General features: G+C 53.4%; 1 protein-coding gene across 12 annotated transcripts in view; it reads right to left on the bottom strand.

The window, feature by feature from the left end:
• Window positions 1-17,191, bottom strand: part of ANKRD11 (ankyrin repeat domain containing 11) — a 191,476-nt gene that overhangs the window by 13,516 nt on the left and 160,769 nt on the right. For 9 of the 12 annotated variants that reach the window (XR_011996083.1, XM_072731314.1, XM_072731317.1 and 6 more), the window contains exons 4-8: window positions 13,905-14,043; window positions 4,273-4,443; window positions 3,918-4,121; window positions 2,453-2,595; window positions 133-280 (exon numbers count right to left, since the gene is read on the bottom strand). Coding sequence is in view for 11 of the 12 variants with exons in the window: in XM_072731314.1 (XP_072587415.1) it covers window positions 133-280; window positions 2,453-2,595; window positions 3,918-4,121; window positions 4,273-4,443; window positions 13,905-14,043 (805 nt within the window). In the remaining variant the exon portion in view is untranslated. Of the gene's footprint in view, window positions 1-132; window positions 281-2,452; window positions 2,596-3,917; window positions 4,122-4,272; window positions 4,444-4,902; window positions 5,000-13,904; window positions 14,044-17,191 lie in introns of all 12 variants that reach the window. The other 3 variants (XM_072731319.1, XM_072731320.1, XM_026004998.2) reach the window with 1 other exon arrangement.

Here is a 17,191-nt window from a genome sequence, read left to right as displayed (position 1 = left end):
AGCACAGGTGTCTACAGAGGCAGGGAGGCCCACTGTGCCCATGTGGTTTCTGGCGCCCCGTGGCACTGGGAGGCCCATGCCCTGCGCCCCCACCCCAGCTGACACACACAGCATGGCACCCAAGTCACTGACCGGTTGAGCTCTCCTCGCTGGACGTGTAGGTTCCCTTGCCCAGCAGGAGATTCACCATGGTTGGGGAGTTGGCCACCTTTAGTGGCGTCTCGCCTTTTCTGTTGCTCTGCTGAGGGTTTCCTCCATAGCGTAACAACAGCTTCACCACCTACAAAACAGCAACAGGCATATCAGGGAGCTTTCTGACAGACACAAAGCACACCACCATCTGGGTGAAACTGCAGCCCATTCATAGAGCCTTGTGCTGAACCAGAGAGCAGCGTTCCGTCCCCATGGCTGAAGACCAGAAGCCGTGTACACTACACAATCCGGCGGGGTCTCTGAGCCGGAGCCTCTCCTACAGGAAAGACCCTAGGGGTGTCCCACCCCATTTCAAGCTCTCCACTGCAGAAGTCCTCCCCGCTCTCCATGGGGTCCCCACACCCCCAGAATCTCCTCACATGTGCACTCCCTTCCCGCCAATGATGAGCTGCCATCCGGCAGGGTTGAGGGGGTGTGGGCACGTTTTGGAAGTTTTGGGGGAGGGAAAGGTCTGACAGAATAGAGGAAACAAAGACCAAGCTTCCGTAAGCAGGTTTATTTTGTGTTTTCATTTATTTTAGAAAAGATCGCCTCTTCCATGCTTTGTGTTACATTGGGTAAGGATGGTCCTGTGAATGACAAACATGCAGGGTGATATTTCAGCAGCTCTGTCCAACTGTCTACACCTGTGCTTTACACGTGGGGGATGGCCACTCCCTGGACTCAAGTGCAAATCCCAAATCTAATCACAGCTTTATTCCAGAGAATGTAGCATGAAAAGAACCCATAACAAGGGCAGGAGGTCGCTCACACACCCGTTTCTCACTTAGGATGCCGTGGCCTCCCTGACCGGGCCAGACACCTACTCTAGCGATTCAGCATGTCCTCCAACTCACCAAGACTGAAACTGATCTTGTTGACCCTACAGTGTGGGTGGTGTTTGCTCCTTCCTTTCCCTGCGCATGGGGCCCTGGTGGTGCTGGGATCCTGGTGCTGTGTCCCTGTTGTCTGCCCGCCAAGGGCTATCCCAACCGCTGGAGGCCACCATGTCCCTTGGCTCCTTCCACTAAGGCCAGCAACGTGGGGCAAGCCACCCTCATGCTCTCCTCCCTCCTGCCACTGCTGGAAACCGTGACCTGGCCAGGAAAGGATGTCTGTCATACAGACCCTAAGGCTACAGGCCCATGTGATAATCCAAGGCCACCACTTCCTGATCCTTTGCTTCCTCCCATCTGTGGAGTCCCCTTACCCACATGAGGTCACAGGTCCCAGGACCTGGGCAGGGGTTTCTCTGAGGGCCATTACCCCATCCCTCACAACACTTCCACAGTCTATCTCATGAGATGGTTTCACAATAATTATGAAAGAATAGAGATTCAAAGGGAAATCCCCTTCCTCTCCACTCTATCAGCTACCAGCTCATAGCAGCCTCATGTCACCCATATGGTCCCCCTGCCCTGGCTATTTTTAGCAGATCTCAAGCATTTCATAAGCTTTATCAGTACATTTCTCTAAAAAGACCCTTAAAAAAAAAAAAAAAACTATGATGCCTTTATCTTACCTAAAAAGTCATCTATAATCCCTAACATCAAGCACAGAACCCACGTGCAGATTTCTCCAGTCACTGTGGGCATCTTTTCATTCAGAATCCCTCCTCCCACCGTGGTGACCTGTCACCTTCCAACCTCTCACCACACGCTCAGTGTTTCTAGTTCCCTGGCATCAGCCAACAGTGGCCAGGCAGGGCAGCTACAAAGGAGTGTTAGAAGTGCATTCTGTTCTATAGGTGCTGTCCTCACCATGCCCCAATGTCCATCTCTGGTCAGGGACTCATCACGATGGTCTGGTAGTGACTGCAGTGAGAGCCTTGCCCTCTCTGTGCATCTGCTGCTTCAGATCTGGAGATAGCTGTGTCCCCCAGGGGGGCTGAGTCCTCTCGGGGAGACGGCACACTTGGGTGCTTGCTGCTCCCAGACTGGTTACAACAGTCCTCTCATGTACTGGCTACGCTAACAGTGAGTAGGACAGGGATGAGGATGGGCAGGCAGCAGCCCCTGAACCCCCTCCCTATGGGTACAATCATTCACCTGCTCAAACACAACCACACCTGCACGGCCAGAGCAGGGCCCTGTCACACAGGCCATGGGTGGTTAAGAGGCCACCAGGTGCTGAACCAGGATGAGCAGAGTGGGCCATGCAGAGGATCGCTCTGCTGGGGGAGGGGTGGGCAGGTAACATGCAAGCCAACAGGGATGATGGGAGGAGGCCCAAGCCAGGGAACATGTGGGGCGGTGCTCACCTTATAGTGCCCATTGTTGGCAGCGTCGTGCAGGGGCGTGTCATCATCCAGACCCTTGGTGTTCACCTCCGCGCCTGCGGCCAGCAGCTGCTTGGCGACATCGTAGTAGCCCCGGTTACACGCCTCGTGCAGCGCTGTCCAGCCTGGAAACAGACACTTAGGACCTATGTTATTTAATCCTCGAGAACACCACTCCTGTCCTGAGGCCACACCCTCCAGTGTACTGGTGGTGGTGCCTGCAAGGGAGGGCCGCAAGCCCTGGGAGGCCCTGTGTGTCCTTTACTGCAGTACCTCATTTGCTCCAAGATGTGTAGCTAGTTAACTCTGAACATTAACAACTTGCAGGGATCACCTGGGATGGAGGACCGGCAAACATAGGGTAACAGGCAGCAGCCTTGGCCCAAAGGAGCCAGAAACATGAGGAGAATACTGGGGAGGCTGAGGAGGGACTTGGGGAGGATGACAGAGTCTGTCACCATGGCTGCAGGCCTGGGAGTGCACCCTCTGTGAGCATGAAGCTGAGGCCACACACAGAGGCCTCCCCTGGTGGCTGCTTCTGCCAGAGCCTCAACAGGCCACCAGGAAGCATGGCCTCAAATGTCAGTGTGCAAAGAGGCCCACCCCCATAGACACAAATTCCAGGACTTCGGAAAATCCTGACTTAGGAAAATGGCTTTTTAAGAAAAGGTGCTGGGCTCCCTGGATGGCGGGCTCAGGGTGTGATCCTGGGGTCCAGAGATCGAGTCCCACAGCAGGCTCCCCACAGGGAGCCTGCTTCTCCCTCTGCTTATGTTTCTGCCTCTCTGTGTCTCTAATGAGTAAATAAATAAAATCTTTTTTTTTTTTTTTAAAAAGGGTGCTATATTAGTTTTGGGTCAGACAACCACCAACTAGGGCAGTGGGAAAAATCTAGATGGGTCTGTCATGAAGACTGCTTTGCTCGTTTTCTGTTCTCCCCACACTCAGAACACAGGGCTGGAATCCACAGCAGAGCCTCGCGCCAAATATCCTGTGCACACAAGGTAGTGCCCAGCTGCTGCACAGACTCCCTCAGGTCAGTTCGGCTCCACCGTCTCAGGCCAGGCAGCTTCTCCCCAAATACGCCAGAGGCAGACCTCCTCCAGTAGCCAGGGAGGAAGATTCCTCTGCCACAGAACTGGGGTTTCCATAACACTGCAGGGTGGTATCTAAAAATACCCCAATTCTCTTAAAAATAATGAAAAATAAGAAAACAATCTTACTTTGAAATATTTCCCCAAACACTGATGACTCCTTCTTAGAAGCAGCAAATTATGCTGGTGTAAGAGCGAGGTCTGCCCCCCCAGTCCTGTGCACATGCTCTGATTCCCATCATGCTGACTCCCAGGTTGGAATTGTGCCTTCTGAGACCTGGTGCTCACTCGGTCAAAGGGCTCCAGCACAAAGGGGCCAGAGCAAAGCCTCCCGTCCTTTCATGAGTGCTCACCTGCAAAATCCTTGACGTTGACGTCCGCGCCCTCTCCAATGAGTTCCTTGATGCGCCGGGCATCCCCGCGGATGGCTGCGCGGTGCAGGCGGGTCTCTCCACGCTCGTTTCGCTTGTTCACTTTGTCTTTGGTTTTTGAGGCAGAGTTAGGCGTCCCCTTCTGACACACTGTCGACTGGGAGGGGTGCTTTGGTGTTGTGTCTACTGCAGGCCAAAGAGAGGACAAGCAGGGACGTCAGTGAGGGGTGGTGTCCCTGGTCATAGAAGCTTCTAGGATCTTGGTCATTTCCACATGGGAAAGGGGACACCTTCACATAGGCGCCCATCTAGGATGACCCCAAACCCAGGGGCTCACCTGGGCTGTTGGCAGACTCCTCGGCAGTCATCTGCATGAGGAGAGCCACCTGCTGGCGCTCGGAGAGGGGGTAGCCGGCTCGGATCCCAGAGAGCCCCATGCCAAACAGCAGTCCAGCCTTTCGGGTGACAGGCTCCTTCTTAATCCTCTTCCGCTCAGGACCCTGCTTCTCTGTGAGGCGGTGGAGGAGACAGGGGGAGATTTCATGCCATGCAGTCCTCAGAATGCAGAGCCTTACCTGGCACCATGGAGCCCCTGCCTCCCTCCTCACAGCTCACAGGGAAAGGGCAAGAGCAAAGGTGGCAGCACCGTGCCGCCTGTCATCACCTCCAGCAGTAACAGAGACAGTTTCGACACCATGTTATGAGCCAATGAAGCCTGCTCCGCCTCTGCCCCCACCGACCGTTCACTCTGCTCAGGCGCCTCCCCATACTGACCACCGTGCGCCAGGCGGTGGGACAGCCTCTCACCGGTGTCCTGGCTCACACAGGACAGGTCTCCGTCTATTAAATACTGTGTCCACACTCTGATTCCTCCTTCCCCGTCCCGCCTCCAAACAGTGCAGATATAATTGGCAAACATAGTTTAGAAATACATAAATAGATCAAGGCCGACTCGTCAGTACTGTACCTTTCTTCTTGCTTCTAGGGACCTCCATTTCATGCCATGGCCCTTCGAGGAGCGAACCAGCCTTGCAGTACCACGACATGGACTGAGCTGGAGGCATCTAAAGGCATCAACACAGAGCACTAACCAGATACGATGGAACAGCTCAGCCGTTCCGTGTCCGCCTCCTCGGGACGCGCACATCCTCCACTTGTCTGACCCGTTACAAAACACCCTGCCAACCCTGAACACAAACACGTTGTGCTGTTTCTTCTAGAAGAGGCAGGTGTAAGGGAGAGAAAATACACCCCAAACTCCATGAGCCAGGAGCCAAAGCTCGCTTTCGTCCTTCACCCTCACCCTCCAACTGGGGATTAGGGGTCCACAGGAAGCCTGGAGCCCTCCCCACACTGCCCCATGTGTGCGGGGGGGAGGGGGGAGGCTTGTTTGGGAACCGGGGTGGTTAGGGTGTATTCTAGGTCACAGGGTGCAAGCTGTAGCTGGGGAAGGAGGGGCACCATGGGAAACTCAGGTCCCTGAAACTTCTCCAGGTGGGCTGAGGGGAGTATTGTCCTGCTTTCCGCCCAGTGCAATGGGAGACCCCTCCAGGCCCTCGGCAGGTTCGCTGGCTGGGGCCTGCCTGAGGGAGGTGGGTGCTGTCTGTGAGAGACGACCAGACAGACTCCAGGACAACATGCCCAGCCCCACAGATACAACATCTTCCATTCTCTTAACAAGAGTTTTCTGGAGCTGTTTCCCAAGAAGGTATTTTGGTCTGCCTGTCACAAACTACGGCTATGACCTGCTGGAATGTAGGTCCCTGTGCTGCGAGTGGCAGCTCCCCATCAGCAACAATGAGTTTCTAACCAGCCCACCAAGCACAGGCCCAAGAAAAAAGGAAATTCCAGAACGCTCCTCACAGTGACCACAGACCCCAGCTCATCCCCTCTATCCCGTTCTACTCATGCTGGCAGAGGCAGGGACGAGCCTCTGTGCAGGGGGAACAGTATACCACGGCAGCCCTGCCCAGTGGTCCCCCAGGTCCCAAGAAGTTATGCTACACTTCCACAGGGACTTGGGGCCACAGAGCCCAAATCAGGGCATTTGGTTTACAAGTGCTCCCACAGCTGAGTGCTCCACTGATCTGTCCCTGGATGCGCCCTGCCTCTACCTGCCTTCTCTGTTTACCATTCTGCCATTGGCAGAAATGTTTATACACGTTCTGATGTATAAACAATGACAGGAATAAGACCCACATCCCCAGACACATACAGGCTGGCCCTGCCAGCACAGTGCGTCCAGCACAGGGCTCTGGGTGCCAGAAGAGCAGGAGGAAGGCATGTGCACACGCCCATGCTCTGCAGTCTCCCAGGAGTTACCACTTAGTCTCAGACCACTGGAGCCCAAGGTGCCCCCACTAGGCATTCAGGAGGCCTCTGCTGCCTCCCTCGGGTGTAGTGGAGACATACAGCCAGCTAGGGGAGGGAGACAGCAGAGCTCAAACAGGATTCCTGCAGTGCCGAGGATTCCTGGTCAGGGGACAGAGGACGAAGCCAGTGACCCAGCCCTGCTTTCCACTGCAGTGGGCCCAGGGAGGGGCAAGGCAGGGCCTGCGCAGGGTGCAAGCGATGGTACAGGCTGCAGACTCCTTATAAGTTGGGGAGCCAGGAGAGGCACTTCCCGGAGGTGACAGCTCCAAACCCCTGTGGCCTTTTGCCCAAAGGGTTTTCTGCAGTAACAGAGCTTGCCTCCCACGCCAGAGGAAGACATGACAGCACCAGACCTGTGGCCTCAGACGACACCAAGACACATGTAGGCTGTGGGGGTACAAGGTATGCAAGGAGGCCTCTGCCCCACCAGGCCTCCTTCCCTGCCCCACTCACCCGAGGCCAGGAGCCCTGGATAAGGATACTCCCTCCTGATGGGTCTCCTAGGGCTTAAACAGGACACCCTACGTGTCTGTTTTTTTCCCCCTACGTGTCTTAATGCAGAGGAAGAAACCCAACTGTAATCACATCTTCTAAGACACCCATTGCTTGATGAGGAAATGTGGTTCTCCAGCAGCACCTACAGCTACCAGTACCCAGAGGGCCTGAGTCCAGCCAGGCCATGTGGCCTTGGGCGAGGGAGCCCAGGGAAGCAGCACCCACAAGAAGCACTGACTTCTAGCCAGAGGAGCCAAGCCACGTGGGGTTGGTCCAGCCTGCCCCTCTTGCCAACCACTGTGCTGCCATGACCATGATGGGGTGAACGCATCAGGAGGGGGAGGACGCATAGCCTGCCTCTGCACCCCCATTGGCTAGATGAGGTGCCATGACCCAGAGCGGCCTCTCAGACAACTGGGGGGAGGGGAGGATCCCACTGAAATCTGCTAGTTTTTGTTTCTAATAGCCAACTGGAAGCCAAGTGGAACTTACACAACTTCCCAGAGCAGAAACTGGCAGGCACACTGGTGATGGAGAGAGGTCGAAGGACCCCAACAAGCCCACCTGTGGAATGTCCCCGTGGTCAGCTGCAGGCATAGGTGTGCCGCATGGACTCTGCACAGGCCAGGGAAGGCAGCCCAGAGAGTACTTGGGAAACATAGGGCCCCAGTCCCAAAGGCTGTGCAGAACTGCATCTTTCTGCTGGCTCCTTCCTTCCTGGACCCAGCCAGTGGGAGATGATGGTTTCCCTGAGCCTGGACAGTCCCCCTGCATCACTCTCAGGAACACACGCTGATGGGACACCACTTTATGTGTTTATGGCGTGAGCGCACTGTGGCCTGTGACACTGGTGCCACACTGTGTCACCTCTTCTCAGTGCAGCCCCCTTCCCCAAGCTTGTGAATGCAGGGGTCTCTGCCCTCCACAGCCCAACCCACGAAAGCCCTCCTTCTCACCTGGGCCTTCTGGGACACAGCATAGAGGGTACGGGGCTGGAGTGGTTCTGAGGGACCTTGGCTTCCAGACTCCACGTCCTGCCGCTGCACTTCCCCATCCAGCAGAACCTGGATGTCCCACTGCAGGAAAGGCTGCCAAACCCCAGTGGATTCTGGCAGCAAGGAAGCAAGGTGTGCCTGCAAGGCAGTTTTCCTCCCTGGAAGCAGGTGGGAGTGTTCCTGGCCCCCTGGCCTTGGTGGCCACCTCAGCACCTGCTCCACTGCTGTGTGTACCCACCTGTGTTCTGCCCATAACACATTGTACCCCTACACTGGAGGACCCGTTGCACAAAGGCTGAGGGCTCTGCCTTCCCGGTGCCGCCCAGCCGTCTTCTCTCAACACCTGGAACTTCTTTGCTGCTTCCTGTCTCTTCCTTTTTCTCTATCGCAGTCCAGGCAATCTCCTTGGCTATAATCACCAACCTGCCAATTCATATGTCCTATGTAATGAGCTGTTTAATCTGTCCACTGAAGTTTTTTAATTGCTAATTTTCATTTCCATGTATCCCATTTCATATTTGAAAAAAGTCTACATGGATGCAGTCTCTGGCTGCATCTTGTTCCTTGGCTGTGCATTCATTTTCTCCTTTAGTACATCTACTGATTTGTGCTTTGTATCCAGGCATCCCCACATGAGGTCTCCAGGGCTGGGTCCCTCCTCAGGATGGCACTCCTCCTCATGCTCTGTGGTTCTGACCCGGCACTCGTATTTGTCTGAACCCTGGGGCCCAGAAGTTGCATGGAAGCTCATCTCTCCAGAGAGGATTGGCTTTTCCTCTGATCTGAGACTAGAGAGAGGGAGAGGCATTCCCAGCAACACAGGGTGTGGCTCAAGTCCAGGTCGCAGGGAAGCCGGGGTTAGTCTCTGGGGCCACCTCTCAAAGCCCTCTGCCCCGTCAGGATGCCCCCAAGAGAAGACAGAGATGGGGGTCTTCTTCCTGCCCGAAGTGTCCCAGGTGTGGCTCTCACATGCATGTCCACTGCAGCCCTGACACCCTGAGGCCGGCAGCCTGACTCCTGTACTGTTCCTGGCTCCTGAGGACTTCGAGCGCTCCACAAGGCATTATGTTCACCACTCACCATCTCTGACTTCTGGAGTGTTCTAGCTGAGGGCTTTGTCAGGAGACACAGTCTTCTACGTCACCTTAAAGGGAAATCTGAAACCTTTACGTTCCACCGTAAAATCCTATGATGTCAACACCGCTTTGATTCCACTCCACAGGAGAGCATCTGGTGGTGCTGCTCTGGAATCACAGCACTCACTAAGATGCCAGGCAGAGCGCAGGGACATCTGATGGTGGGCAGGGTGCTAGGGAACCAGGGACACACCATCATCAGGAACATGCCTTCTATACCAGACGCATGGCCCGCACCCGGTGGTAGGAGTTATGAAAGAACCACTCCAGGTGGGATGGTCCCCAAGCTGGAAGTGATGCAGGAGCTGCAACGGGGCTGGTCTCTGTCACAAGGCCCCTGCTCAGGTTTTCTAAGTGCGGCAAAACCAGGACCCGAGGGCCCACCCAACCCAGCTCTGATGTTCAGGATGCCCCCAAGAGAAGACAGAGACAAGTGACTGGCTTTTCCTTTTGTTTTCCTCATGTGTGTCCACTTCTTTCTTTCCTCTTTCTGAAAATGACCACCACTGATCACAGAGACAGAGAGGGTCTCCAGCAACCCCCTCCTTCTCTGGTCCAAGAAGGGAGGGGCTGGGGTCCCTCTCTGCCACCTGCCTTCTTCTCCCAGGTCACAGCTGTGGCCTCTACAGCTGTGTTTCTTCTTCTCTAGACAAGAGTAACCATAGTCCTCTTTCCACAGGGGCTCAGGAATTCAGTGAGGGCTGCCATGGCCATGAAGAGGAAGCCAGGGTATTAGGAAGTGCTGTTGCCATAAACGGCCCACATGATACAACCTTCCAACCACTGACCCTCCTCCTTTCACGGCACCAAAGCACAGTGAGAACTTTTGCCCTGGGAGCACTACCCGGTGGAATGGCCACGTCGTGACCCAGGCTCCTCTCAAGAGGACTCCCAAAGCTGCAGCCAGCTTCCCTGGATGAGGCCCCACGTGCCCTTCTCTGTGCAGATTTTGTTCTGCACATTGTTGGGTCACTAGCCATGGTCCAGAAGTCCTCCCTGCGAGTCACAGACCCAAGGTGCTTGTGAGGGCCTGGCTCACCTACACTGTGTGTGGACAGCAGGGCCCCTGAGGGAGGCCATGATCCTGTAAACAGGGGACACTGGGGATTCTCAGCAGAAAGACCTTCCTTGGCTGGTCCACCCTCCCTCCGTACAAAAAGGAAAAAACTACTAAAGTTTAGGGAAGAAAAATGATGGAGAAGTGGTGTCACTGTGGGTGGCACGTGCCCTCTCCAGCCAGAGGCCCCCCACAGCAGCACCACTGCCCTGCTCACTACCATCACCTGATGAGTAAGCAAGTGAGCAGAGAAGCCCTTCATTGTCACGCACATGTCACCTGCAGCATGCAGTAGCACATGGGGTTCAGAGTTCCTTGGAGTCCTGCAGATAGTGGCGGCGGAGCCAGAGTTCTTCCTCAAACGGGGACAGTCCCCCGAGGGTAGGTCCCATCCCTTCCCATCTTATAGAAAAGGGATGACCACCATTTCAGTAAATACATGAGTGCCTCCACACCCGTAAAATGGAGTGAACAAGTTGTCTACATGTCAGCATTCCTGAATAAACACAAGACACAAGTCTTAATCATAAGATAAAAGCAAAATAAGAAAACCTGAATTTTTCACTACTCCAAAAAAACTTTCAGGTAGAACAGGCAGTTGCCAGCTCATGATGCTTCTGACAGGGCAGCCCTCTGTGGGGGGATCTGGCCTCTGGGGACAGGCAGGGCCCACCTCAGGGGCACACAGCCTACATTCGGACTAAGGGACAGAACACCGTAACAGAGCAGGAGGTTTATGAAGGAGACTGCAAAGGGTAAGTAAGCATATAAGCCAATCTAAACATTTGCTGACAGGTTTTTCTTTAAGTTGAGAGGAAATTTAAACATACAAAAAGTAGATGTGTATAATTTAAGTGCAGACATCATATAATTTCATTGTAAGTTTGGTAGGTGGTGAAGCATTGTACATGGAGACTAGCATCACGCTGGGGGCCAGGCAGCAGGGCCTCATGTGGTCTGCCTGGAAGAGGCCACCTCAAGAGGCGTGCCTCTTCTTCAGCGGAGGGGCTGCCTCCCTCAGCAGCAACAAGAGGAGCTGTTGCTGGGCTGGTTTGACCTAGCCCTGCTTTGGGTCTGGGCTGGCGGGGTTACAACACAGTGAGCACACGCCGCCGACTCCTCTGGTGCCCACCTGGGACATATATGGCTCTGGGGCATGCTCTGGCCATAGCTTCTGGAAGGATAGATACAGTGACATACCACGTGTGGTGGCTGGCCTTCAATAGGCTCGGATGCAGACAAGCTGTACTGTTCCTGGCAGGCAGCCTCCAGGCCTGACAAAGCACTGTAGACAGAGGTCGCCTCCTGGGAGGTGAGGGGGCAGGACAGCGCTCTCTGGCAGTTCGGTGGTCCTTGGGCAGAGGATCATTAGCCTCTTCCCACTTGAGAGACACAACTAAGCAAACTCACTATTTGCCTCTCAAAACCCTGAGTTCTGGAGCCTTCTACTAAGTTCCCCTCGGGGTGAACACAGGCCTGCATCTTCCCAGCAGAGGGCGCTGGAGGGACGCAGCAGGAGCAGGCACTGGGCTGGGTGGGGATGCATCAGACCTTCAGGACCTGCTTGGCCCCTCCCAGTCTGCCACTCCTGAGGACACTTCCTCCTGACCCTGTGGGAGGCACAGTCCAGCAGCTGGGAGGCACCTGGCCAGAGGTGTACGTCTTTCAGAGTCAGGCCAAGCTCATCAGAGCTACAGTTTGACCAGCCAGGGGCCCCAGAAGCCCACCTCCCGATGCTGCGCATGACCCACAGATTCATATTTGGAAGGCTCCTGATACAAGTCATGCACAGCACACCCATGTAAGAATCTTCTTAGTGGAAAATCTAGCTTTGTTATGTTAACAAAGCAGATGTACAAGATATAAAATCGTCTCCCAGAATAATGAGGGCAAGTATTATATCTCATATGTATTCAGATGTTTGTAACACAGTCCTTGCCTGTAAAATACTGTTTTTTAAATGTTCACTATTTTTCTACTTCATGGTGAATACCTCCCTGCCCTCACCCAGACCTACAAGTTGCAGAGAATAAATGTCAACACTTCCTGCCTGCCCCAAGACTGTCCTAGACACCTGAGAAACCACGTGGATTCAGGTGAACCCACATGTCAGCCTCTTGCTGAAATGCTAACCATCAGTAGACGGATCCATAAGGCCTGCTGGAAACACATAAACCCGAGAAGTCAACATCACAATAAAATGGGCACTGCAAAGAAATCCTACCAACCAGAGCAGAATGGGCAGCCTACTCAGGCGCGCTTAGCTCAGGCAACATACTCCCCCAGGAAGCAGAAGCTCTAACACTGTCTCCTTAACTCACAGCAAGGCTGCTGGGGAATTTATAGGAATGTCCCAGAGGCTGGACATCCATCTCCAACTCTGACCATGAAGAGAGCTAACGACCAAATAGAGATATCAGGCCCCCCACACCCAAAACTGGAATAGGCACCAGCAATAGGAGGGAGGATTTCCAGGTCTGGTCTGATTTCCTCCAGACCTAAAGCCTAAGTAACAGCATCTCTGTGAGCCCTTGCATTCTGGCAGGAGCCCAGCATCCAGAGGTATCCACAGGCCCCTCTGCTCTTTTGTGTAGCATCAGCCCCTCTACCTGCCCACCCACCCAGTCCTGTCCCCACTGTGCCAGCCCAGCCCAGACACAGGTGCCTTGGGCTCTACCACACCTCTGTGAAGGATTGCTGTGGGCCCATGATACCTTCCTCATATCCTATTCGGGAAAACAAAACCTACTTCTCTGGCTTTCAACTAATCACATGTATGCTCAGGGAGCACTGCACAGGGTATTTGGGGAGGGCCCCATGGCCCTGTGAGTAACAGCCAAGGCACACACACATTTCCACGCTGCTCCCTCTGCCATTTCTCCCAATTTTCTCACATGTTTATTCTGTTTTAGTACCCAGCACTTTCCCACTGACACAAACCCGAAGATGCAGGAAGCCCCACCCACACCCCCATCCTGGCAGGGCCTCAGCTCCTTGTCCTAATGACTGCATTTGTTTTTTTATGGGTTCACCCCAGGTTCCATGGCTCTCTGGGTATTGTGCCCATATTCACCCCTGCCTGTGACTGGCATACATGTCTGCTGATCAGATGACCAGCAGGGCGGGAAGGCCCCTGAGCACCAGGGTTAAGCAAAAGAGAGAGTCTGGGCTGGTATGAGAAAGGCTGGGCTCTTGCCTAGACCCAGGGTGGGCCCCAGGATGTCTGCTCAAGATAGCATCAACTTGAAAGTGGACGTGCCAAGTATGAATCCCCCATGCACACACATACACAGAGAAACACATGCACGCTCATGTGCAGACATGTGCACGCGCACACACACACACATGCACATACACCCCTGCTCTGCAACCCCAGGCTCCCCCACACACCCACAGGAAACTGTGCACTGGCTCTGGCCCACTCTCAGTGGTCCTTTTGGCTTTTATTTCAAACAACTGGGTTTAATTTATGTGCTGTTGTAGCCCTAAGGGAAAACACGTTTATCCAAGACTTTCAGGAGACTGCATAGAGCACGGTGGGGAGCAGGAGGCTGGAGCCTCCGGGGAGAGGAGCCCATACTCATGCCTACACAGCTGGGCACACAATGGGAACCTCCCTGGGTGTGCTGGGGGCTGGGGGTGTGTTCCTGCTTGGCACTCTTGTGGAGAATTCTCTATGAACCTTTCCTATCAGCACTGAGTCACCCTCAACATCAAGAACAGAGCAGATGCTCTTAGACCTCACTCTAGACGACCCCACCCAGGCCTCCAACAGGACTCCTCAGAGTCCTGGTGCAAAGCCAAAAGATGAAGAGAGGCTGGGGCTGTCAAGGACACTTTCTGTAGAAGAGAAAAGCGTGGCAGGTGAGATGGCCTTGGGTGGTCAGCAGGGAGTGAGGGGCGGCACCTATACCTGTGTCCGAGTCCTTCTGCTCTCCATTGGCCCCCACAGTGAAGGGCAGCTTCCGTTTGGTTGCTCGCTCCCTCACCTCCTTTCCTCCATCACTGCGGTCCAGCTTTGGGGTCTTGGTCAGAGAAACTTTATCTTTATCCTAGAAAAGAAAGTGACGCTTTCAGACATCATTCCCAAATTAAGTTCTCGGAATCCTCACATTTACTGCGATTTCATTTCAGGTACCAGGAAAAGCAAATCTTTTACTTGGGCAATGAGCAGCACCTCCCACTCACCAGGCTCACACGGGCATGCACAGCTTCCTCCACTGTATTCTGGCCCCACACCCACCCCTTCTTGTCCTGAATCCCAAGTATTCCCATGAGTGTGAAGAGATGAGAGATACAAGTTGTCTTCAACACGGCTTTCCCACAGAGGGATTAAATAATGAGAAAAATAAGAGCTGGCCTTAAAAAGGCCATGTTGCCAAGTGGAGAGTCCTATGCATGATTCAGGGAAGGAGCCCGCAAATGCCCCCACCTGCCTGGACCTCCCTCTTCCCCAGCTGACATCACCACCAGCTAGTGACACGGTTGGACTGTTGTGGGAACAGATCAACCCCCGATGCAGGAGGGTGGGTGGTGCACATCGCCATCACCCCCTTCCTGTGTCTCAGGGCTGGTCCCTCCTGTAGGATAAGGATCAAGAAGCCCATATCCCAGGCCCATCCTGACCAGCGGGCCAGCCCTGTGCCTGTCTGGGTACCAGCAACTGTACAATGCTAAATAGCATCTACTCCTTCTGCAATGCTGTCTGCACAAGGGAGGAAGGCCCATGTGGAAATGTAAGTGCACAGATCCCTGAAGGGCAGGAGTGGGGCAGCCCCATTCCAAAATGATGAAGGACCCAGCACTGAGCAGAAGCAGAAGCCCCTGCTTTGCTGCCTGCAGTAGCTAAACACCCTAGACCCCTAAAAGCTCCTGGCTGATGACACTGTCCTGGATGGGGGCTGCTCACAGAGATTTCCAAATTCTAACCAACACCCTGGCTCTGTTTGCTCACAGTAGTGCCTCAGCATCCCCACCCTGTCCACAGTATAGCAAGAGGCTCTAGGGAGCATGTAGAGAGCCCCACACAGGCAGAACACGCACAGCCTACCACACTGGTCTGCACACTGGGGTATGATCTGCATACTGGGGTATGACATGGTAGAAAGGATTGCTCCTTACCAATACACGGCTCCCTTCTCTGCCCTCTGCCAGGGTGCTTGCTGGCTAGTTTTCCCCAGGGAAGCTGTCAACAAACACCGTACAGTCACAGCCACACCCCCATGCCCCCCTCCCAGCAGCAGGGGGTCCTTGAGGTGCTCCTGAGAGGAGCCACCTGCCAGCGCAGAACATGGCCACAGTCCCCAACACCTGTGGTCCCGACAATCTTCCACCTTGAACAGCCAGCCATGCCACGGCAGTTAATGACAGACACCCCTCAACAGACCAGGGGGATTTCTGCCAGAACACATGGCCAGCTTTAAGGGTGTCTGGAATGAAAGAGGGGCTCTGGGTAGGGCCTAAGCCATGACACACTGCGGGAAGAGGGGGCTGCACAGATGCTAGGCGCACCACACCTCCAGAGATGTCCACCAGGACGCCTGTCATTACCTGCATGCTGCCCATCAGCAAAATCCCCAAAATGTAATAAACACCTATCCACCAAGAACACTCCTGACCCATTGGTGAATCTGACCCACAGGTTTATATAAAAGAGATAATATAGATAATAGCAATAACAAAGTATTCAGGAATGCAAGACATTAAAAAAACCAATGTAACTCACACTTAAAGAAAATAAAAGAAAGAAAATCTTACAATCACCCAATATTTGCAAATAAGCCTGTGAGAGAGTTCAATACTGGTCCTGACAAGAGCTCTCAGCACACAGGAATGGGGACAATCCTCCACCTGACCAAGAGCCCCCAGTGCTGATGCTGACAAGGGGTGCTTCCCCAAAGAGTGGGAGGCTGGAAGGCCTAATTGTCACAGCTACTGAAGAACGAAACAATTGTTTTTAAGAGAGCAAAGATGTGAATATACATTTTGGAAAAGGAAATAAGCATGTAACCAATTCACATTTGGGAAGATGCTCCGCATAAAGATAAAGTGAATTAAAGCCAAGAGGAGATACCAATGCTTCCACCAGAATGGCTAAAACCAGAGACACAGGGTATCAAATGTTGACAAGAATGTGGCAGAGTAGGCACAACTCGAGTTACTGCTGTAAGCAGCTTCTAACATTAATGCAACATGCCCCTGTGCTCACAACTGGCACTACTGTTCCCAAAAATAAAAAAGAAACCTCACAACTGCTCACCAAAGGCAAAAACACACAGAAGGTTCCAGAGTGTCAGAAAGGCAACAGCACACACAAGCTCACAGAATGTCTCCAAGGGGCAGACAGGACCCGTGTGCTCAGCTGCCAATGGAGACACAGGCTCCTCTGGAATCAGATCTGCCTCCATTCCTCCCCCACTTGTCTCCTGAGCAATAACAAAGCCTTAATGTGAAGATGTTATGAGTATATCCATGAATATTAAGCCATTCAGATTAATAAGTGAACAAGACGTTGCTGGATACAGAAAAGTAGCTGATTTCTATCAACTCTAAACAATTAGGAAATGATGTTAAATATCACTTCAGTTAGTATCAAAAATCATCAAATACACAGGAATAAACCTAACAAACGACAATAATTTAAGCCATCAACACAATTACAAAGCATTACTGAGAAAACAAAGGCTTAGAAAAATGGGAGACATGCTCCTGTTCACGGGACAGAAAGTGCACAACTGTTAGCAGGACGACTCCCTGCAAACTGCACTTTCCGTTCAAAGTGATCCCATCAAAATACCAGCAGGCCTTCTGTGGAAACCAACCAGCTTCCTCCAAAAGGTCTGAGTAATGCCAAGGGTCAAAATCAGAAAGAGAATGCTAAAGAACCACAGACACCCAGACTACAAAATGAGAGCAGTCCTACCCGGTGGTCTGGGGCTGAGGCCCAAAGTTTCCGAGCAGAGGCTGCAGCCCTATGTGCCTGGGGTCAGGCGACGCTGTGACACAGCAGAGGAGGGGCCCTGCTCCATCAGCAACGGTGACCTTGTGAACATTCCCAGGGAAGGAAATACATACTGACCCCTGCCTTCCACGGCAATTATCAATCCCAGATGAATGCCAGACGGCAAAGATAGGCGCGTGTCCTCACGACCAGCACACAACAGAAAAACAGACAAAACCACAAGGTGCCACTATACCCAA

This window comes from Vulpes vulpes, chromosome 12, assembly GCF_048418805.1.
Source record: "Vulpes vulpes isolate BD-2025 chromosome 12, VulVul3, whole genome shotgun sequence".
Classification (NCBI taxonomy): Eukaryota; Metazoa; Chordata; class Mammalia; order Carnivora; family Canidae; genus Vulpes; species Vulpes vulpes.
The sequence above is the reverse complement of the archived record's forward strand: the minus strand, read 5'-3'. Positions and strand labels throughout refer to the sequence as shown.